This window comes from Nycticebus coucang, chromosome 2 (assembly GCF_027406575.1).
Source record: "Nycticebus coucang isolate mNycCou1 chromosome 2, mNycCou1.pri, whole genome shotgun sequence".
Taxonomy (NCBI): Eukaryota; Metazoa; Chordata; class Mammalia; order Primates; family Lorisidae; genus Nycticebus; species Nycticebus coucang.
In genome coordinates this window covers 166,647,478-166,670,696 of record NC_069781.1, presented here as the reverse complement: position 1 = coordinate 166,670,696, position 23,219 = coordinate 166,647,478, and the positions used below count along the sequence as shown (strand labels likewise).

The following is a 23,219-nucleotide window of genomic DNA, read 5'->3' as shown; positions in this document are numbered from 1 at the left end:
CTGTTGCCTGCCACACCTGGAACCAGAAACTGACAGCACAAAGAGGTAAAAATGGAAGACAGCTCCTCAATGCCCAGAGGTCAGTGGTCCCCGGAAGGACAGGAGCATGTTCAGCCTTTCTTCCCCAGAAAGTCACACACCTTTCAGAACCCACAGCCCTTGGGCCACTTTATTTCTCAAGTGAGGGTCAGTCCAGGGTGTCTGTGAGCCTAAACTCCATGGTGAGGTCTCCAGTGTGGGGATCAAACTCCACAGCATAGCTTACTGCCCGGGGGCCGCCTGGCGGCTCTCTGGGACCCAGAGTGGTGCTGAAGAAGTACACAGCCTGCTTGCAGTGGGGGTTCCAGCAACAGTACCCCTGTAGGAGGAGCAGCAAGAAGACAGTGAGGGCTACCTGGCGCCGAGCCGCTTCCTGGGCAGCCTTTAGCCCAGGTGGCTCCCAGTGGGGAGAAGCTGCTCAGGAGCCTGGGGCCTAGCTTGTGACAGAAACACCCAGGGGGACCAACTTGTGACCAGGAACACCCATAGCACAGGGGTGGTGTAGCCTCCCAGCTGGCACCTGCTCTTGGGGTCAGCACACACTCGGGGCCCGGTGCGCAGTGCTACCTTGTCTTCTGCAGGCTCCAGAAGGCCGGTGCTGACAGTGCAATCAGGGGTCAGGTGGTACTCCATCCACATGACGGCCCCGTGGCTCCTGCCAGGCCTGGGAGTGTTGGGCCAAACAGAAACAGTCACACACGAGACAGATGGGCACAACCATGACTCCCTTCTGCTTTCCAGAAACCCCTGTCTTCCTTCCTTCCTTCCTATACAGTTAGGAGCTCCCAATCCTCCACCTTACTAAAGGACACAAAGAAAAATCCCAATAGGAACAGCTGCAGCTCAGAGCCCATATGTGCTCCTCTCAGTCTGGCCAGGGCCAGCTCAGCTACAGGAGAACTGAGGCGAGGGTCCCTCAGGCGAAGGTCCAGAAGGCTCCTGCACAGCTCTGGCTCCAAAGGAACCCCGTCAGATATGCTGGCCCTGGGAGCTTTGGGCTCATGGTCTCCCCCTTGTCAGAAGGAGGTTGGTTCTTCCTCAGGGAAGACACAACTCCTCTCTACAGAGGGAGATGGAGTTGTGCCTCATAGCAAGAACCCCTTTCCAATTCCTAACCTGCTTTAATTTCCAGGAGAGTTCAAGGACTGGCCTAGTGAATAGGCATAGTAACCAAGTTCACTTTTCTCTGCAGCTGTGCTCTGAAAAGGGGGCATCAGACGTGGGGCTGAGCACAGCCTACTCTGCTCTCCCTCTCCACTCACACACATCCAGATACTACGGGGACCACACATACGCAGGGCCACTTCTGAGAGGAAAGGGCAAGGACAAGGCAAGGACATCATCTGCTACTTGTTGGCATCTCCCAGACCAGCTGTGCTTCACCACATGGACAGTTAACTCCTACAGGCAAAGTGACACCCCCTTTCTGTCTCCCCCTACTCTCCGGAGCCTACACTTACCTCCTCAGCTCCATGGAGCCCTCAGCTCGCGCAGGCTGCTGGGGGACTGGCTGCTGGAAATCAAAGGTCAGCATCTGGCAGGGCTCAGAGAGGCTGCGGCAAGGGTACTCCCACAATGGGTGGGGCTCGGCCTCCTTGCTCTCCCTGAAGTCCAGGGCACGCTGAGAACAAAGATGGGAACTCAGTGTCTGCAGTGACAGAGCTGGCACCCAGCTGGAAGAGGCACCACCATGGCCCAGGTGCCAGGGTAACTGCAGTTACACGGGGCAGAGAGCTGCCCATTAGCCAGCTCCTGTCACTTCACCTCCCTTTTTAAAATGGGATGACAGTGCCTCTTGAGCTATTCTAAGAACAAAATGTCTGCCTCACTGATGAGAACACCTGGCACCTAGGCACTCACTCACACGGACTGACTGTCCACCAAGCTAACTAACCACCACAGGAGGCTCCCAGGCTGCCAGGAGGGGCAAACACACAGACGAGCAATCTAAGCACCTGGGAAGCACCTGCACCCAGGCAGGAACGTGACTGGGATAGGACAGAAGTGGGACAGGGAGAGTGGCCAGTATCTACTATACCATTAACTTGCAGGGACACTCCTTACACACCTCTCTCTTGGAATGGAGTCTCCAAAATGAAAATGACTGTCTCAGAAGGTTAACAAACTGCCTTCCGGAAAGGTTGGTCCAACAGAAAACAAGCTAGGGGCAGCGACAAGAGGAGTTTCAAGGGTGCAGTGATATACCAGCCCTAGCTGAAGATACCAACTCAGGGGTAAAAGCATAGGGTCAAGAACAGGCCTGGTACAGCACAACAGCTCTCAGGCTAATGCTCATGGCGAAGCAGCCAAAATGGCAGCACCCACTCTCACTGCCCCAAACAGAAAAGCTCTCTGCATGCTGCCTAGGGAAGCAGACATCCCTGTCAGGGGCCTGTGGCCACATGGAATTGGGGGGTGGGCCACTGCACAGAGCTGTAGCCCTGCCTACCTGAATCATGTCATCCATGATGTGCACATCGAAGCCTTCGCATTCACCACAGGGGCTCCGGATCCGCCACAGGTCCTGTGAGGAGGTGCAAACCTTATCTGCACCACCAGCAGGGTACAGCTGGCACCTATGCCCACCCTAGGCACAGGCAGTGCGGCAACAAGAACTAGAGGCACACTGTGCTACTCCCATATACCCAGAAAGGAGACCCCAGGGCTGAAGGGTATCGGGGATGCCAAAGTTCCAGGACAGTTTCTGTGACAGACTCTGGTGGGAATCGCAAATGCTGACATGACACCGAATCCTAGATTATGAGGAATCTATCAGCCGGCGCTCCCAACCTGGGCTTTTATGCTTCCTGCCTGGCCACCTTGAACACCATTACTTTGGGAAGAAATTTATAAACTAGACCTCCTAGGCTCTGTGCACATAAGCAGAGCATGAGGATGCTAGAGAGAGGGCAACTCCAAGGGAGAAATCCAAGTACACTCAAGCCAGGCAGCCTTTCCTCCTGGCCGCCTGGGACTTATGCTTGGGAACAGATGCTAATCGTGACACAACATCTGCTCTTTGGCCATGAAAACCAGAATTCACCTGGAAATATGACTGAGTAAATAAGTAACACAGAAGGAAGAAATTCAGTGATGGAGCCACTAAACTACCAATAGTGTATCAAGGGCAGCGTCTGTGGCTCAGCGGCTTGCCCCATATACCAAGGGTGGCGGGTTCAAACCCAGCCCCGGCCAAATTGCAACAAAAAAATAGCCGGGCGTTGTGGTGGGTGCCTGTAGTCCCAGCTACTCGAGAGGCTGAGGCAAGAGAATCGCCTAAGCCCAGGAGGTTGCTGTGAGCTGTGATGCCACGGCACTCTACCGAAGGTGATAGACTCTGTCTCAAAAAAAAAAAAAGAAAAAAGAAATATCAAATGAGAATCACTCTATATGCCAAGTTAAAAGCATCTGAAAATCCCTGTAATAAAAATATGCCTTTCCCAAAATGACTGTGTGTCTGTGGTTCTGCTTTGATGAGCAAATTAAAGTGAAGCTTTTCAATTTTTTTCTTGCATAAAGAAGCTGCCTCTCCCATCTCAAAATGCTTTTAACAACTGGAGCCTAGGCTCTTAATGAGAGCAGAGCAAGCTGCACAGAGTGACTTTCAAACGTTTAATTTATATTTTTTAATTATTCTGATAAGCCACAATTGTAAAATGACAACAAATAGCCATTTCCATTTCATATGTCAAATTACTGCATTTTCTAAAAGGCGAACTTCTATTCAAGCCTGCAGTGTGCTGACACAGGAAAGAAAGGCTCGAATAATCCAGGCCCCAGTTGCTCTATCCACACCCAAGTCTTGGCAAGAAAACAAGGTTCACCACCCCTCTGGCTTTTGTTTTCTGCAAACCCCCCAAGGTGGCCTACCCTGAACTCTACAACAACAGCGTGCAGCGAGGCAGCCTGGGGCATCACCACGGCGCCAGGCTGCAGGTGCTGGTCCACGGCAGTCCGGACATACCAGAAGTACAGGTTGTGCCATGGCAGCAGGCTGGTGGTGAAGAACGGCTCACCCAGGAGGAGAGAGACCTGGTGATCAGGGCAAGAAGCAGGACTCAGGCATCAAAAGGGCTGAGCTGAGGAGTGAAGGGCAGGTCACAAGTTTTACAGGCCATTCATTCATTCACTCAGTCAACAAACAAGCATGACAGGCGTGTACTTGCCCTTGAAGATACAAAGAGTAACAGATATGAGTCCTGTGCTCAGGAGTGCAGAGTGCAAGAGGAAACAACCAAAAGCTGTCCTCACCTGACAGACAGAAGGAAGGAAGGGGGGGCACCAAGGGACCCAGAGATAAAAAACACCAGACAGGGCCTCCAGAGTAGCATCCTGTACATCCCCAAAGCTTTATCTCCACCACTTATCAGTGCTTGCTGCCCTGTGTCTCCCTCACCAGGCTCTGTGCACCGCGCCAGTGAGGATGCTGGAAGCACAGCACCCCCAGCACCCAGCAAAGTGCCTGGCCCACAGAAGATGTTCAGTGAGGCAAAAGCAAGGCCCTCTGGGGTCCCCCACACTTGTCAGGTAAGTGTGCAGGGGGGCGGGCAGGAGCCAGACTACCCAAAGGCAGTTGAGGGCATGTGAAGGGGGATGCACTTGTCCTGGAGACAAAAGCAGAGCCACTGAGAGCTTTCATCAGGAGTTCAAAATAAGAAAGAATGTGATTCAGAAGGTCTCTCTGAGGACCATGACATCGGTGGAGCTGGGGATGGGAGGTGACTTAGCTGCAGAGTGGGAGGAGAGGAAGATGTGGCAGGCGCTGAGGAGACCAACTGCCCACGGCTTGTGCCCATGGACAGTAGGCAGGGCTATGCAGTTTGCAAAAGGTGGCTCTTCTTCTATTCAACCCTGTAGTGTTATAGCAGCAAACACTAGAAAATAGAAAAGAGCCAGCCCTGCATACACTCCCTGCGCCCGGCCCTGGCAGTAGACATAGGGTGAGAATGCCTGTTCTCATAAATTCTGTTCCACAGGAACCTACAGTCTAGCCAGGACACCACATAAACGGCTTACAGAATTATCTTCTAGACTCTCAGCTATGAGGGGAAAAAAGGCAACATGTAGACGAATGTTTACAGCAGCATAATATACAACAGCCCTAAAGCAGAAATAACCCAGCAGCATAATATACAACAGCCCTAAAGCAGAAATAACCCAAATGTCCATCAACTTATAAATGTGGTATGTCCATATGATGGAATATTATGCAGCAATAAAAAGGACAATATCAAAGAATACCAAGAAACTAGAACCCTCATACTGCTGATGAGGATGCAGAATGGTACAGACACGATGGACAGTAGTTTAACTGTTTTTGACAAAGTTAAACATAATTACTGTACAATCCAGCAATTCCAGACTAGGCATCTGCCTAAGAGAACTAAAAACATGTATCTTCATAAGAATTCACACACTGGCCGGGCCAGATGGCTCATGCCTATAATCCCAGCACTCTGGGAGGCCAAGGCAGGTGGACCACTGGAGCTTAAAAATTCAAGACAATCGCCTGTAGTCCCAGCTACTCGGGAGGCTGAGGCAGGAGAATCGCTTGAGCCCAGGAGTTGGATGTTGCTGTGAGCTGTGTGAGGCCACGGCACTCTACCGAGGGCCATAAAGTGAGACTCTGTCTCTACAAAAAAAAAAAAAAAAAAAAAAAATTCAAGACAAGCCTGAGCAAGAGTGAGATCCTGTCTTTAAAAAATAGCCAGGCACTGTGGGGAACATGTATTGTCCCAACTACTTGGGAGTCTGCGGCAAGAGAATCACTTCGGCCCAAGAGTTTGAGGTTGCTGTGAGCTATGATGCCATGGCACTCTACCAGGGGCAAGAAAGTAAGACTCGGTCTCAAAAAACAAACAAACAAACCCTTCACACACCTATCTTCACCAGCATTATTCAAAATAGCCCAAAGCTGGAAACATTCCAAATGTCCATAACTAGATGAATGTATAAACAAAATGTGCACAGCTACACAACGGAACACTACTCAGCATTAAAAAGGAACAAGATGCTGATAACATTTTACAACATGGATGAACCTCTAAGACATTATGCTCAGAGTAAGGAGCCTGACACATACAATCATGTAATGCCTAAAGTGTCCAGAAACGGCAAATTTATGGAGGCAGAAGCCAGATCAGTAGCTGCCAGAGCCTGGGGAGTGAGTGGTGTGCTGAATGGCTGTACAAAGGCTCCTGGGGACTCTGGGTGATGGAAATGTTCTAAAATGAGATTAGGTGACACTTGAAAAGGATTCATTTTATGGTATGTCAATTACATTTCAGTAAAGCTGTTACCTAAAAAGAAAGGCAGGGTGGAAAGATGAAAGATAATGCACTCTGTTTTGGAGGAGTCCAGTTCCAAGGGCTGTGGGATATTCAAGGAAAGATAAAGACAAAAGATTTGAATCCAAAAAAGGTGAAGAGTAAAGACCAACTCTGTTGGTCACTGAGGGGATGGAGATGGAAGGAGGGACCAGGGAGAGACCAAGAACAGCAGCATGAAGAACATCAAGGAGAAGCAGCCAGAAAGGCCACAGGAGAGGAACTGGGGAAGAGTCTCTCAAGAACAGAGGGAGAGGTCCACAGGGTCACCAAGGGTGTGGAGTGGATGAAGCCCACAGGAAGGCCACTGCTAGTTACAAGATCACTGGTGGGAGCAGTTTCAGGGCTTGGAAGACCACCTGAACTAGAAGACATGAAGGGAAGATGAAGACAGAGGACAGCAAAGAGAAAAGAGAGAGGTGTGCCCTGCTCCGAGTGCTGGAGAGCTGCTCAGCCCTGCCTTGGAGCAGAGATGAGCCCCAGTTAAGAACAGTACAGTTATTTGCTTACCAGGCAGTTTCACAAAAGCCTGGAGGTTGAGTCCCCAGCTGACAAGTTACTTGGGGAACTCAACCTAAGACCCAGAGGACAGTGGGGCACTTGAGGCTATCTCAGTGCTGCACTGCCCATGCTGTCACTGCCAGGCTCCTGCTACTCACCTTTTTGCCCTCCAAGTCTGCATTCTTTAGTAACTCTGGCCGTTTCTCTATGATATTAATTTTATCTTCCAACTGGTTAGCCTTGAAGATCTTAGAAAGAAAACAATAAAATTACTGTATTTATAATATTGTTTTTGTCTAGGAAAAAACATCTCTCCAAGTAACATTATCTACTTCAGGTTTTCTGGCCAAACAGTTTTGGAGCAATACTTTTATCTGCTCTATGAAAATTTCCTCCCACACCACCCCAAAGGGCATCTATATAGATGAGAGACCAAGGATAAGAGCACTGGCAAAATGTAAAAACAAAAGAAATTTCTCCTGCAGGCACATGGCAGGACTTAGCCTAAGCCTATAGTTCCCCTTTGGAAAGGAAATAAAAAACCAATCACTGGCCAAGGGGAGAAGTAAATATCATCTCTAATTAGGCCGTAAGCATAATTGAGTCCCAGGGCACTGATGTCCCAGAAACGCATCATACATTCTGTTCTACCACTGTGGAGATTTCGGTTTTTATAGTTTTATGTGAAGTGAGGAGAAAAGCCTAATTCTTCAACCACAAAACACAAAGCAGAGTACAAGTGTCCCCTTCTATCTCAATGAGAGCCCTAGAAACCTTCTGAGCCACTCTCCAGGCAGGAGCCAAAACAACAGAGAGCAGCTCTTGCTGGTGGCTGCCACTGCCTATCCCCTTTCCTTCACTGCTGAAGCCACTTAAAAGCCACCAATCCCAGACTCAGAAAGGAAGGCCCCATAGGTCTCTTCATTATTTCAGCAACAATTATCACTTACTTTTTTCATCAGCTTATGAGAAGCTGCTGAACTCTCAATTGTAAATACCTATAAGAGAAGACCACACTATTAGTTCTAAGAGATTCACTTAACGGAGGAAGAAATTAAAGATTAAAATGTGGCAAGATCATTCCGAGACAGAGGACACACCTAAATGCTACCTGTGTTCAGTCCCTACCTGGGACAACACCCACACTACACATGGCCCCCAGCAGAACCCAGGTGCAGCTTCACAACGGGCACCATTGCCTGACCATGCAGGAAAGAAACCCCTCAGCTCCTGAGCCAAGCATGCTGTGCACACGACAGTGGCACCTGTAGAGAGCTTCAAATGAAGAACTGTGTACAGAGACCCCCTTGGGAAGCTGACAGAAAGGCACTGGGTCCAGTACCTGCTCTGCCCCGAGGTGATGGGCCAGCACGGAGAGCAGGCTGCCATCGCTGACGCAGAGGCACACATTGCCAGGCTTCAGCACCTGCAGGAGAAGAGCAGCCTCAGCACAGGGCTTCTCAGAGTTGGTCAGAAGATTCCTGTTGGTGAGCTGGAAAAGTGCTTCCTGCTCCTGGCCCACTCTCCCAGACTCTAGCCATGAAATCTGATCTTTTCCTCGGTTCATCTTCCCCACCACAGGGCTGGATCCTCCTCTGTCTCCAGGTGGCCATGATTGCCACCCAGGCCTCCTCAACCACCCCACCCTCAGGAGAAACTCAACCCAGCCTAGAAGGCCCCCAGGAAAGCCTGCCCCACCCGCAGGAGGTCACCTCCCAGTGTATGACGATGACAGGGATTCCTGGTGACAGCACAGACAGCTTACAGACCTGTCACTTGAGGCTCGAGTGTTCTCATGTCATTCTCCAAAGGAAGGGATTCCTTTACAGGCCACAGAGCCAAAAGTTAGGAGGGCCTGGATCTTTCCTTATCACCCAAAATGCATACACATGCCTGCCTGGACACATATTTTCTGTACACTCCTCCAAGAGGCCCAAGAGACGCCTCTCCATATCCTGCCCTGTGGTCCCCAGGCTTAGAGTTCCCTGCTGTAGGTAGCAGACAGCAAAAGTTTACAGACAGGAGAGTTACACAATCAGATTTACATTTTAGGAAATTTTAGAAAGGTGACAACATATATAAAAGAGGAGAAAGGGTGGCTGAATCCACAGGGGTCACATACACCAATTACTGGTGGCCACCATGGCACAGGCAGGACAAATGAGGGCCTAAGGGAGGCTTTCACAGGCCAGCAGAGAACAGGCCCTTCAGGAAGTCCAGTGACAAGTTTTCCAGCTTGCTGCTCAAGTGCCCACTCCAAGAGGAGCTAGCTGCAGCCACTCACAGCCAAGGAACACAGAAAACAAAATTGGCAAATCATAAGCAGAGTACTGGGGCCCATAGAACAAAGTACTTCTTTCCCACAGCCACCTAAGGGGCTGGACACTTACGGTCCTCAGGGCCTGGACATATTGATCAGTTCGGTTCTGATCGTTGATCTCTCCAAACCGAGGCCGGTTCCAAAGCAGATGAGCCTGGCAGTCACACACAGGGCGCATCTGGTGGATTTTGCTGTTCTTTTCAGGGCTGGGCCAGGAAATGAATGGACAGACACAGGCAATGAGCATATCCTTGGGTCTCCAGCATGAGTCTGGACTATTGCTCTTGAATAAGCTTAAGAGATTAGAGGGACTTCCAATTCAACACTGTTCATGAGTGTCTACTCTAAACAGAATCCAGCAACCCATGACAGCTTCTTCTTGAGTACACACGAACCAGCAGTAACACATCCAGACACAAACTTCTGTTCTTATTTTATTCTGTTTAGATATAAGTTGGCCCACTCACACCTCTATGGGGTCTATACATGGGGAATTTACATAAATGTACTGTCTCAAAAGCCCTGTCCTCCACCGCAACAAGGCTTAGGCATACCTGGTCCTCTGCAGGCTGTACCATATACAGTAGTCATCGTGGTGGGCTACCAGGCAGAGGGCTGAGCCCTGCACAACAGGCTCCTCTTGTGGCAGGAAGTACACACACTGCATCCAGTGGTCCCGCCACTGAAATGGGGAAGAGACTCAGCTGTCACCAAGCTGCAACAAAAGCAATGCTTCTAATCCAGGAGCCAAATATGTTTTCAGGGAGACCATGATGCTAATGTGACCAAAGGTATCAAAAGAAAATCTCAAGTCAAGCCAGAGGCCCAAGAGCCTGCCGAAACCCTATTGGCTTTAGGAAGACACACTAAATGTGGCCAAGGCACACTATGAAAGGCAGTGGCCTTTCAGAGTGGCTCAGGGGAGGGGACAACTATAGGTTCTAGCCCTTACCTGACCAGAGCAGCAACAATGCTCTCTCTGGCATGCTGTGGCGTGGTTGATGTTTCATTTGAAGGTAAAAACAGATTTTATAGCTAGTGATCTGAAGGGGACCCTATTTTATATACAAGGTAGCCATACAGTTCATGTGCAATTTTATTTTATTTTTTTTAATTTTATCTTTTTTTAGAGACAGAGTCTCACTTTATCACCCTCAGTAGAGTGCCGTGGCGTCACAGCTCACAGGAATCTCCAACTCCTGGGCTTAAGCGATTCTCTTGCCTCAGCCTCCCAAGTAGCTGGGACTACAGGCACCCACCACAATGCCCAGCTATTTTTGTTGTCGTTGTTGCAGTTTGTGCAAGGCTGGGTTCGAACCTGCCACCCTCGGTATATGGGGCCAGTGCCCTACCCACTGAACCACAGGTGTGGCCCTCATCTGCTATTTTAAATTGCACACTATTTTAAATTACACAGGAACTTTATGGCCACTCTATATATATGTAAGAGATAGACAGATACAGATATATAGATAGTCCCGTGGGACACATTCCAAAAGCTTTAACAACTAGACTTTTGCCTTGTAATTTCAAAATGTAATACATTAAACTTAACTGGGTCCTAGATGGAGGAAAACAAAAATTATTAGACATTATCAAAATAATGTATTTTGGACCATGTGTTAGATGACGATATGGAATCACTGTCAATTTCTTGGTGCGATGATGGTATTTTGCTTACACTGGAGATTTTTCATTCTCAGGAGATACAAGTTAAGATATTTAATGGTAAAATGTCACATGTCTATAACTTCTTTTCTTTGCTCTCTTTTTTTTTTGTTGTTGTTGTTATAGAGACAGGTTCTCTCTATGTTGTGTAGGCTGGTCTTAAACTCGTGGCCTCAGGTGATTCTCCCGCCTCACCCCTCCAAAGTGCTGGGATTACAGGCATGAGCCACTGCACTTAGCCTGCATCTTACCTTCAAATGATTCAGCAAAAACTGTGTGTGTGTGTGCATGTGCGTGTGTAAAGACAGAAGAAGGGGGAGGCAGAGAGAGAGAAAGCAAAATGTTAACTGATAAATTTAATTAAAAGGACTATTAGTGTTCGTTTTTACTTATTCTGTAGATTCACAATTTTTTAAAATAAAAAGTTGGGAAAATAGTATGAAAGGTTTTGTTTGGTTTATTCCTTTGAATTAAATGGAGTTGCTAAGGCCCTGGAACAACACTCTAAATTGTGACCACATAGTTTACAAAGATCCAGAGTCAACTTAATAAGCTGTGCTGATTGCTACTACAAACTCCACTTACGACAAAACTCATGCACTTGGAAAGAGACCAGAAAAAGGTTGTTATTTTGGGTGGCAAGACTACAGTGATAGGATTCTCTCTTTAAAAAAAACCCCACAAAAACTTAAAAAGGAAAAAGACTATGTTCACATAAATATGCAAACCTCAGAATTATTTATACTAGCAAAACCTGGAATCAGCCCAAATGTCCAGAAGCTCAGAAATAGATACACAAATCCTTATGCAGAGTACTCACAAACATGAAAAATGATGGCTATGGTACAGAATGAAAAAAACAAAGCACTGGCAAAACCCAAGCACTTGGAAAGAGACCAGAGAAAGGTTGTTATTTTGGCTGGCAGGACTACAGTGATTTTTAATTTACTTTTGTTTTACAGAATGAAGTTTATCACTCTATAACAGCAGTTCTCAACCTTCCTAATGCCATGACCCTTTAATACAGTTCCTCATGTTGTGGTGACCCCAACCAAATTAAATTATTTTCATACACCTGTATTTGTACAGGGTGTATGTGATGGTTTTAGGCAGGGTCATTCAACCCCCAAAGGGGGTCACGACCCACAGGTTGAGCACCGCTGCTCCATAATCTTTAAGCCTCTTTTTAAAAAAGAAAGAACTGTCCTAAAAGGTAGATGCCTGGCTCAACTCATAAGACCACCACCTACACATTCTCTGTCATCTTTAGGAACTAAAGAAAGAAAATTTGGCCACATTAAGACTCCCAAGCATGGCTTAGCACTTAAGAAATTGTCCTACCTGCCTGGCCTTGAATTGAACAAAAAGGCAGGTAAATAACATTCCCATGTACTTATGATGCCTATTTGAACATAAAAGTAGAAAATAAAAATCCAACTAGATATGCTTTGGAAAAAATAAACAGAAACAAAGAAGATAAAACAGGTTCTCTTAAACCTGTTATTCATTCCCCCACTACCCAAACTTAGATTTCACACAGACCCTGCTGTGCTTCTATGGTGCTTCCCTGTCATCAGTCCTTCCCACGCTCACCATCACAGGGGGGTTCTCCCCACGGGGGGTGGTGGGGGGTCCTCCCGAGGTCTCACACTAAAGAGCTGGTGACAACCCCCTGTGTCAAAGTGAGACATGCTACATACATTTAGGATCAAAGGAATTTCATGAATTCATGAGGAAGACTCATTAGAATTTTCAAATTCCTAACAGTCCAAAAGTCATTGCTGGCAGAGAAAGGATACAAGACACATGGTCATAAGACCTGGGACAAGACCCACTCCACTGCTTCTAGGGCACAGGCCCTGCTCCAACTCCTGTGGCCTGCTGAGTCTCAGGCTAGGTACTGGGGGGTAACCCACGTGTCTCACATGAAGATTCAAGGAGAATGTAATATATATACACAGTAGTTCTAATGATATGCAAATGAAAGTATTAATATTTTAATGATATTCTTATGCTAATTTTGCAACCACCAGATTCCTAGAAAGAATGCAATCGAGTGCCAATCTCAACTCTGTGAATGAACTTTGACTCTCTCACACACACACACACACACACACGCCTGCAGGACACCAGGGAAGTGTGCAGCATGTGCAGGGAAGTCGGTACACACTGGGTGGATGGCTGCCCAGGGCAGGCACCAGAAGGTGAAATAGAGCCAAGGTGCTCACAGGCCCAGGCTGGTGGACAGCAGCCCTCAGCAGTCCAACCCTGTGACCAGGCAGTAACTCAGAGAGGGGCCCGAATAGCTGCTAAGGCCTTCCAGGAAGTCACCACTGTGTGCACCTAAACCAGCAGGTCAGCAAGCAAAACAAAGGCCTCTGTCAAAGGGGCAGGCTGGAGATAGAACACACAAAGGATGTGCCCACAATGCTCTTGGGGAGAGAGAGGTTTGTTTCTCAAGCCTGAATCGCCTTTCCCACTTTTTGTTTTCTTTTGAGTCTGTGTGTTGGGGTGAAGGGGGGGCTACATAACATGCATGTGAGAGAAAATCTGAAAGATACAAGGACATACAGTGAAAAAGAAGTTTCGTTTCTACTCCTAAGCTCCACTCCTCCTCTCAGAAGCAACCATTTTTAACGATTTCTAGAAATTCTTCCAAAGATATTCTTTTTTTTTTTTTTTTTGTAGAGACAGAGTTTCACTTTATGGCCCTCGGTAGAGTGCCATGGCCTCACACAGCTCACAGCAACCTCCAACTCCTGGGCTTAAGCGATTCTCTTGCCTCAGCCTCCCGAGCAGCTGGGACTACAGGCGCCCGCCACAACGCCCGGCTAGATATTCTTTTTTTTTTGTGACAGTCTCACTATGTCGCCCTCACCCTCAGTATAGTACTGTGGGGTCACAGCTCACAGCAACCTCAAACTCTTGGGCTTAAGCGATTCTCTTGCCTCGGCCTCCCAAGTAGCTGAGACTACAGGTGCCCGCCACAATGCCAGGCTAATTTTGTTGCAGTTGTTATTGTTGTTTAGCTGACCTGAGCTGGGTTCAAACGCCAGCCTCAGTGCATGTGGCTGGCACCATAACCACTGTGCTACATAAGGGCGCTGAGCCTGAGAGGGTCACCTTATTACAGACAGGTTGTACTTTCTTTCTAAAAATTCTTCTTTGGCTTGGTGCCTGTAGATACATGTGCACACATGTACCAGCTAAGCAACAATGACAAATGCAACAAAAAATGGCTGGGTGTGTGGCAGGTGCCTGTAGTCCCAGCTACTTGGGAGGCTGAGGCAAGAGAATCGCGTAAGCCCAAGAGTTTGAGGTTGCTGTGAGCTGTGACGCCACAGCACTCTACCAAGGGTGATATAGTGAGACTGTCTCAAAAAAATAAAAACTCTTCTTTGCCTTTGATGCTGGCACACTGCCTTCTCTAAGTTCTTGTGAATCTAAGGTTCAGCTGCTTCTTTCCCACAGCAGTGGACGAGTTTCCTGATTCACATGAAATTGCACTCAGCTCCTAACTCTTACCTGGAGCCCCTCTGAGTCTGACTGTGTCCAGTGAGGGGCCATGGTGCACTTAATCTTCCCCTCAGGATCCATTTCAATGTCCCACCAGGAGAGAACCACCTGAGCTCGGCCAGATGCCAGAGGTTCAAAGTGCCTGCTATGGTAAGCTGCCGAGCTACTGACTTGCTTGCTGAAGTCCACACTGTAGAAGAATATGTAGGAACTTAAGCATATTTTAACCTCGCACACTCCATTTTTAATCTTTTACAGTGACCTCAATAGCAACGCTACTTGGCTGCAAGAGATGCCTGCCTTCAGAGGCAAGTGACATCAGCTATGTTTCTTCCCCACTCAAAAAGAACCTTTAAGACCCAAATTCCAGGGGGCAGCGCCTGTGGCTCAAAGGAGTAGGGTGCCGGCCCCATATGCTGGAGGTGTTGGCTTCAAACCCAGCCCCGGCCAATAAATAAATAAATAAATAAATAAATTGTATTACAAAAAAAAAAAAAAAAGACCCAAATTCCATCAAATGTCTCAAAGTGCCATCACCAGGGTGGCTGGCTCCTTGGTACCTGAACATAGGCAGCACATCGCTGAGGACAGTGAAGTCGGCTGGCGATACCTGGTTCAGCTGAATGTCATAGACTGAGGGTGCACCAGGGCACCTTTCCAGTTCCAAGGGAGGGACAATGACCTGCTCTCCAAGGCTGGTCTGAACATGAATGGGAAAGAGCTTGTTCCACGACCACATCCTTCTGGACTCCACCAGCTGAGCATAGACGGTTGCTCTGTGAGGCACAGCCTCACAATTTTCCTATGTTTACATTAAAAAAGAACACAAAAGAACAACAAAAAAAAGCAGGTGTTTAGACCCAGAGAAATTCCTATTGATCAAAAAAGGTTTGTTCCTTAAATATTAGCTCTTTTTGCTAAGATCTAACATCTTATTGCTATTAGGATAATAAATTGTTTTCTGCCCTGTGCCTTTGAGAAAGGGAAAAAAAGGATCTAGATTTCGAAAAGAATACCCATGATGCCTGAAATGATTTATGTCAGACAAGTTCCTAGCTACCCGGCACTCATAAATATTTCAAAAATAACCTTTAATTGGCCAGACACAGTGGCTCAGCCCTGTGATCCTACTACTCTGGAAGGCCGAGGTAGGTGGATCACTTGAACTCAGGAGTTGAAGACCAGCCAGAGCAAGAGCGAGACCCCATCTCTAAAAGTAGTTGGGCGTTGTGGCAGATGCCTACAGTCCCAGCTACTGGAGAGGCTAAGGCAAGAGGAACACTTGCGTCCAAGAGTTAAAGGTTGCTGTGAGCTGTGACACCACAGCACTCTACCCAGGGCAACAAAGTAAGACTGTCTCAAAAAGAAAACAACCCTTAATTTCATTGCCATCACACTGATGAGCCCCCATGCCAACAATAAAGACAGCACAGGTCTGACTGAGAAGCAGCAGTGTCCCTTTCAGTGTTGCTCTCGCCTGGCAGCACCAGCACTTTTTAACAACCTCCTTGTTAAAAAGTTCAATGGACAACTGTCCACCTTCCACTGACCTGACCTGCTGGCATCACTATGCACTGCTAAGTGTTCATCTCATGCGGCTGTGGCTCTGGTTCCTTTTCTAGTTTTCCTTCTATGTCATTCCTTCATTCCACAGCTCTATACACTAGGGAGCAGTGTGAAGGGGACCCCCGCAGCTGCTACTTGCATGGAAATTACAAGCACAGGGTGTCTCTGCCTCGGCATACTGGCCTCTTAGGACAAATGACTCTTTGTAATGGGGGCTATTCTGGGCATGGCAGGATGTTTAACAGCTTCCCCACTTTCTCAGTCCTTTCCTTCCCACTCAGAAAGAACCTTCCAAGGCTCAAATTCCATCAAATTTCTCACAGCCTCCAAACCTGGCTCAGGTGGAGAATCACTGCTCCGGCCAGACTGACAACACCCCATCTCCCTCGCAAGGCGGTGCTTCCTCTTCCCACTCTTACAAGGGAGATCACTAGACACCTGGTCTGGACCACCTTCTTTGTCTGTCCACTCTCCCCCCCTTTGTCTGTCCACTCTCCATCTTCATCTTCCAAATCCATGCATCTAAAGGCCTCTTGGTCCTCTCTACTTGGCTGACCCTCAGGCAGTGCAAACTCTGTGTGTCCAAGCTGGACAGCTCCTTTTCCCTCCCGCACCTTCCCAGTGCTACTCCCTCTGCCCTGCTCCCAGTCGACAGGGAGCACACCATCCAACCCAGATGCCCAATCCCCAAACCCCGGCCCCACTCTCGAAGCCCACACCTAAGTAACTGCCCAGTCCTGTGACCCCCTCTTGGGCCCATGACTATAGACCTGGTTGAGGCCCACCTCACCCCAGTGCCTGCATGGCTCCTATGACCTTTGGCTCGCCTGCCGTGGCCTCCAGTCTTGCTCCCAACTGCTCTTCCCATGACTGCCTACATAAATCTGCCCTCACTCCCCTGTTTCAAACCCTCCCACAATGCCATCCTGCCTGCAGATGACATCTACCCTCTTGGCATGACCCTTCTCTACTTGGCCCCCACCCACCTTTCTGGCTTCATCTCTAAGACCACCTCTCATGCCTCCCAAACTACACAAAATCCAAGCTGGGAGCCACCACACCAATTCATCATCACATCTTGTGCATGCTACTCTCTTCTGCCAGGACATTCCCCTCTGACCACCTTTCTTTTCTTTTTTTTTTTTTGAGACAGAGTCTCAGTAGAGTACCATGTCATCATAGCTCACAACAACCTCAAACTCCTGGGCTCAAGCAATTCTCTTGCCTCAGCCTCCCAAGTAGCTGGGACTACAGGTGCCCACCACACACCTCACTATTTTTAGAGACAGGATCTCGCTCTACCTCAGGCTGGTCTTGAACATCTGAGCTCAGGCGATCCACTCGCCTCAGCCTCCCAGGATGCTAGGATTACAGGTGTGAGCCACCTCAGCCCTCTTTTTTTTTTTTTTAAACTTTAGATTAACATGATGGTACAATTAGGTTACAATGTTTGCATTTGTTTGGTAAGGTCCTTATTGTAGTTGTGTCCCACCCCAAGGAGGTGTGCCGCATACTTTTCTTTTTTTTTTTTTTTTTGAGACAGTCTCATTCTGTTGTCCTTGGTAGAGTGGCATGGCATTATACCTCTCAGCAACCTCAAGCTCTTGGGCTTGACCAATTCTCTTGCCTCAGCCTCCTGAGTAGCTGAGACTACCCGCCACAATGCCCAGCTATTTTTTCATTTTTAGTAGAGATGCGGTCTCACTCTTGCTCAGGCTGGTCTCCAACTCCTGAGCTCAGGCAACCTGCCCACCTCCACCTCCCAGAGTGCTGCAATTACAGGCATGAGCCACCACGCCCAGACCACTTTTCAACTTGAGCTCAGCTCAAGAATCATCTCCCTTGACCAACCCCACCCCACAATGTAGGCAGAACCTCACCTGCCACCAAGCACCATCAAAGTGTATCTGAAGCTGCACTGTGATGATCTGCTCACCTGGCTGCTTCCCATGAGCCCCACTTCACAGTCGTGCTACACAAAAGGAGGCTTGGCAAGATGAAGGTGCTTGATAAATGTGTGTGCTGAGATCAATTGCTGGATCACTTCAACCACAGGAGTGATCTCTCAAGACACCTAAGCATCCCAGCTCCGTGACCTCCAATAATGCAGGAACAGGGATGTCTCTGCAGACTCACATGTGGTGCAGGCAGCCCAGGCCAGAGATCAGAGCAGACAATGGGCAAAGGTGCCCTCTGAGGGGAAACTAAGGACAGCTGCCTGCATACTTTTTTTGTAAGATTAAAGAAGACAAACTGGGCAACACTGAAATAATTCTAAATAGCCTTGTTTTCTGTTTTAGGGATTACTCCAGTTGGAGTTTTAATGTAGAGAAATAGAAATTCTTATTACTGATGCTGGTAACTAAGAAAGGGTTGTGTCACATTTTAGAGTCAGTGAGACATCCTGCACAGTGCGGGATTCTGGAGCACAATCCTACCACAAGTCCACCATATGAGCAATAGGGATTCTGGTCCTGAAAGAAACCACTGTTCATCACTCCATGGGCACCTATGACTGTCAAGGAGGACCCCGGCTGGGACAGTTGCAGGCTCACCTGGACAATGCCCACCAGCTAGATGCCAGGAGGGGAAGGAACAGACACTATTTCCCAGCTGGCCTTTGCCCTTGGTCTCTACCTCTAGTTTATGTCCACGAAAAGAACAATCAATGTCTCCAAGATAACATTTTTTTTTTCCTTTTTGGAGACATAGTCTCACTATGTCGCCATTGGTAGAGTACCATAGCATCACAGCTCACAGCAACCTCAAACTCTTGGGCTTAAGCAATTCTCTTGCCTCAGCCATCCAAGTAGCTGGGACTACAGGCACCCACCACAACACCTGGCTATTTTTTTGGTTGTAGTTTCCCGTGTTGTTTGGCAGGCCCAGGCTGGATTCAAACCCACCAGCTCCAGTGTATGTGGCTGGCACCCTAGCGGCTGAGCTACAGGCACCAAGCCTATGATATTTCTGCCTAGCCATTCAGCCATTTAGTTCTTACCATTACTATTACTGTGGGTCTTAGATGCAAGAGGGATGTCTTCAACATTTTCCTGGTTGCTAGAACACCTTATACACAGTAGACATCCAAACAATATTGGCTGAAATTAAAGATTCACAATCGAAAAAATTGCCTTTCAACTCTAACCTACCAAAACCTGGCATTCAAAGGACATGAAGTCACAACTGAGGAGAACCACAGCCTCCCAGGAATTGAGTGGTGCTCCCAAGGCACGGAGAGGCACTGAGGCTCGGGCTTTGTTGAGCATGGTCCATCAGTGAGTGCTATGAGAGCTGGTAAAGACCACAGCAATAAGCCCAAGGACAGCCCCCAGACCACTACCTGTACGAGATGCCTATGTGCGTGTTCATAGGAGGGCAGCGCCCCCTCCCCAATCAGTTCTGTGTCGAAGAGTTCTGTGACCAGGATATTAGCACGGCATGGCATGTCACCATCTGAAAAACACAAGGAAACAGGGTCAGAGGCAGGCAACTGACTAGGAAAAATATTTACAAGCAAATATGTGAAAGAGAAGAGGTTAACAGGTCATTACATTAAAAGTACATACATAATCTTGGTACTCAGAAGTCTCATGATGTCTGCAACTGAATTTCCAATGGTTAAGCAAAAAAATCCATGTATGTACGTATGGTAAAATACTACAACTGGTAAGCTAAATTATGGGAATAGGAGTGTTCACTGCATTACTCTGTCAACTTTTCTGTATGTCTAATACTGGAGAGGGAGGAACTTGGAAAAATGTTTTTAAAAAAAAAACTATAAAAACCCAAAAAGAAACCAGGTAAAGCCTCGGTGCCCGTAGCACAGAGGTTATAGCACCAGCCACATACACCGAAGTCGGCAGGTTCGAAGCCAACCTGGGCCAGCTAAAACAACGACAACTACAACAAAAAACAGCCAGGCGCTGTGGTGGTCGCCTGTAGTCCTAGCTACTTGGGAGGCTGAGGCAAGAGAATCGCTTAAGCCCAAGAGTTTGAAATTGCTGTGAGCTGTGACTCCAGGGCACTCTACCAAGGGCGACATAGTGAGACTCTGTCTTAAAAAAAAGAAACCAGGTAAAAATACATATATGGAAATTTTTTCATCCTTATTACCAATTGAAAAGATATACTATATTGACAATTGAACTATTAAATTAGCAAAAATTATTTAAAAAGCCAAACTGAATGCTGGTACTTCTAATACGTCTAGGCTGCACAGAGAGGGAGAGAAAACCAAAGTGAGAGAGAGAGATTATCTGATGCTTCAGTTATCTGTGGCAGGTATCACCATGAGTTTGGTTATACCCACCACAATTGAGATCCATGATTTAGAATTTCCTGAGTAAATCCCCTAATGTCCTGCCACCAAACAATCTCCCAGATAACACTTGTTTCAGGATAGTAGGATTTTGGAGGGTCCTTTTTTTTTTTTTAACATTTCTTTTTTTTTTTAAGATTTTTATTTTTATTTATTTATTTATTTATTTTGCAGTTTTTGGCCGGGGCTGGGTTTGAACCCACCACCTCTGGCATATGGGGCCAGCACCCTACTCCTTTGAGCCACAGGTGCTGCCTGGGAGGATTCTTTTGTTAACTCTGTCTTTTAAACCTCTATAATGTAATTCTACTTCAACAATTATTATTTTTTTTTTAGAGACAGAGCTTCACTTTGTTGCCCTTGGTAGAATACTATGGTGTCACAGCTCACAGCAACCTCCAGCTCTTGGGCTTAGGTGATTCTCTTACCTCAGCCTCCTAAGTAGCTGGGACTATAGGCACCCGCCACAACACCTGGCTATTTTTTGTTGCAGTTTGGCCAGGGCCGGGTTCAAACCCACCATCCTCGGTATATGGGGCCGGTGCCCTGCTCACTGAGCCACAGCCGCCTCCCTACAATTACAATTTCTAATGAGCCAAGGGACAAAATAGACTTCAGGAGGGGCTATTCATCAGAGAATCAAGTGTAAATACTTCAAATGGCTCATGAATTATAATTTGACAAAACCCACTCGTCTTGCTCACAGAGGACAAGTCTCACAGATTATTCAAGAGCAAAGAAGCACTAAAGTGACACATAAAGAAGGGTGTAACAGAGAGACCTCAAGCCTCCAGTACTGAAAACTGGGTCTGAATCTTGTTTTCTAGGTCTGAACTCTCCATTCTGACCATCAGTTGTCACATCAGTAAAACAGGCATGATGAGCTCTGTCTCACATGGTAGAGGTTAAGATAACAAAGGTAAAAATGTACCCCTCCTATGATATACACTTATGCTCAATGAAGTAGAAAGGAGGTTAAAAGAAACTTCTGCCTCCTGGCACAGAGACCATCCGCTGGAGTGTCCTGCCCATCCTCTCTGATATCATGCCAAACTCTATCCGGAAGGCAGGTCCAAGACTGAGCCCACCCCACCCCACAAACCTGTGTGTCTGCCTCATTGTATAGCACCACCAGCCACACAGTCTAGGAACCTAGAAAACATTTACTAGTAACAGGAGAGTGGGGCCCCTGGCTGCCTGTTCCCCAGTGTACCCCAGTGTCCAGAACAATGCTTAGCACTGATTACAGTCAATAAATACTAGCTGAAGTCTTGATTTCTTCCGCTGTGTCACTCTACAGGTAAATAATCACCAAGTCCTGCTAATTCTACCTCCTGAATAACCTTTAAGCCAATTATATAATTTAGAATGATTTATTTCCATTTTGCTTTATCAACATAAAAATAAAGCTTTATGATTGATGACTTTTAACAAATACTTCCTGAGAGCCTGGTGTTTAGCCTATGAGTGCCAATGTACAAGGGTGCAGAGGAGACCTGAAAAAGGCAGCTACCCCAGGTGCTTCTTAAGTCTTCGCCAAAGGAATGTAATGGATGAATGAACAAATGCTGCTTCTGGAGTTGGCTGCCATACACGCCCCAGTGTGCAATCCATCTCTGGGGAATAGGCTACAACCTTAAGACACCATTTTCTCAAAAGACTGAGAAGAGAACTTTGGAGAGAACACACACTTGGGAGAAGAAAACAACACAGGAGAACCAAGCTTAGAAGAGGTCACTGAGGCCCAGGGAGGGAGTTTCAGGAAGGACTGAGTGGCACAAGTACTAAAGCTACAGTGGCTTGAGAGGAAAAGCAATGAGGAAGCCACCCACCAAGCTGCAGCACTGGAAGCAAAGTCTCATTTAAAAGTGGTTACAGACAAAGCAAGGTTGACAATCTACTCACTAGACAAAGATTACTAAATTGCTTTATGTGTAAGGCCCTGGGCAAATAATGGAATAGAATATTAATACAATCCACATAGTCCATGACCTCATGATGCCACTGCTGTGTGGGGAATCACACATCTGATACATAATCATATAATTATTTAATTATTACAGTGGTAAGTGCTACAAAGGAAAAGTATTAAAGAGACATGAGGGGGCTGGCCTAACCCGGAATGTGTATGAACAACCCACCCAGAGGAAGGCAGTGGGTACAGAGTCACAGAGAAAGGGCTACAGGGCACCACTGCTGCCCTGCACAGGACAGATAAATGTTCAAAAATAAATAATGATGTCCACTTTCAGTCATAATGAAGTAAGTGGGTCATACTTATCATCCCGAAGTAATCAACTAGAAAACCTGGTAAAATATATGAAACAAAATTTTCCAGATGTTGAACAAGAGGCAACACGTTCCTTCCCCAAGAAAGGAAACAAACCAAATGAACCCACCACTGCTCTGGCTGCCAGCCAGGAGGTACTTTCCAGGCTGTGGTACAGGGGTAGGAAGTCAAGCAGAGCACGGTGGTCCTGCAGGGGTTAAGCAGACAGAAACTAGAGCTCAGGGAAGTAGAGGTGGCTGGAGCTTTCCAGACAGAACCAGAGGAGAAGCTACATTAAAAAAAAAAAAAAAAAAAAAAAAGCTTGAGAATTCTGCATAGGGGTCCCTACAAGGTTTTTTTTGAGTCAGAGTCTCACTCCATTTCCCAGGCAAGAGTACAGTGGCATCAGCCTAGCTGGCTACAGCCTCAAACTCCTGGTCTCAAGTAATCTTCCTGCTGCAGCCTCCTGAGTAGCTGAGACAATAGGCACAAGTCACCACACGCAGTTAATTTTTTGATTTTTTTGTGGAGACAGGCTCCCATTATGCTTCTCAGGCTGGTCTTGAACTCCTGGCCTCAAGTGATCCTCCCACCTCCGCTTTCCAAAGTACTGGGATTATAGACATGAGCCACCACGCCTAGCCCCTACTGTTGAACATAATCCCATATATAAAGGTTAAAAACAAAAAGAAT

General features: G+C 47.2%; 1 protein-coding gene across 5 annotated transcripts in view; it reads right to left on the bottom strand.

Moving 5' to 3' along the window:
• PRMT7 (protein arginine methyltransferase 7) overlaps positions 1-23,219 on the bottom strand; it is a 48,530-nt gene that overhangs the window by 3,615 nt on the left and 21,696 nt on the right. For 3 of the 5 annotated variants that reach the window (XM_053604901.1, XM_053604892.1, XM_053604906.1), the window contains exons 6-17: positions 19,280-19,392; positions 14,931-15,172; positions 14,380-14,560; positions 9,741-9,868; positions 9,257-9,392; positions 8,209-8,292; positions 7,817-7,864; positions 7,025-7,114; positions 3,910-4,071; positions 2,489-2,563; positions 1,500-1,660; positions 366-703 (exon numbers count right to left, since the gene is read on the bottom strand). In XM_053604901.1, the coding sequence (XP_053460876.1) occupies positions 424-703; positions 1,500-1,660; positions 2,489-2,563; positions 3,910-4,071; positions 7,025-7,114; positions 7,817-7,864; positions 8,209-8,292; positions 9,257-9,392; positions 9,741-9,868; positions 14,380-14,560; positions 14,931-15,172; positions 19,280-19,392 (1,700 nt within the window). In that variant the 3' untranslated portion in view covers positions 366-423. The other 2 variants (XM_053604927.1, XM_053604917.1) reach the window with 2 other exon arrangements.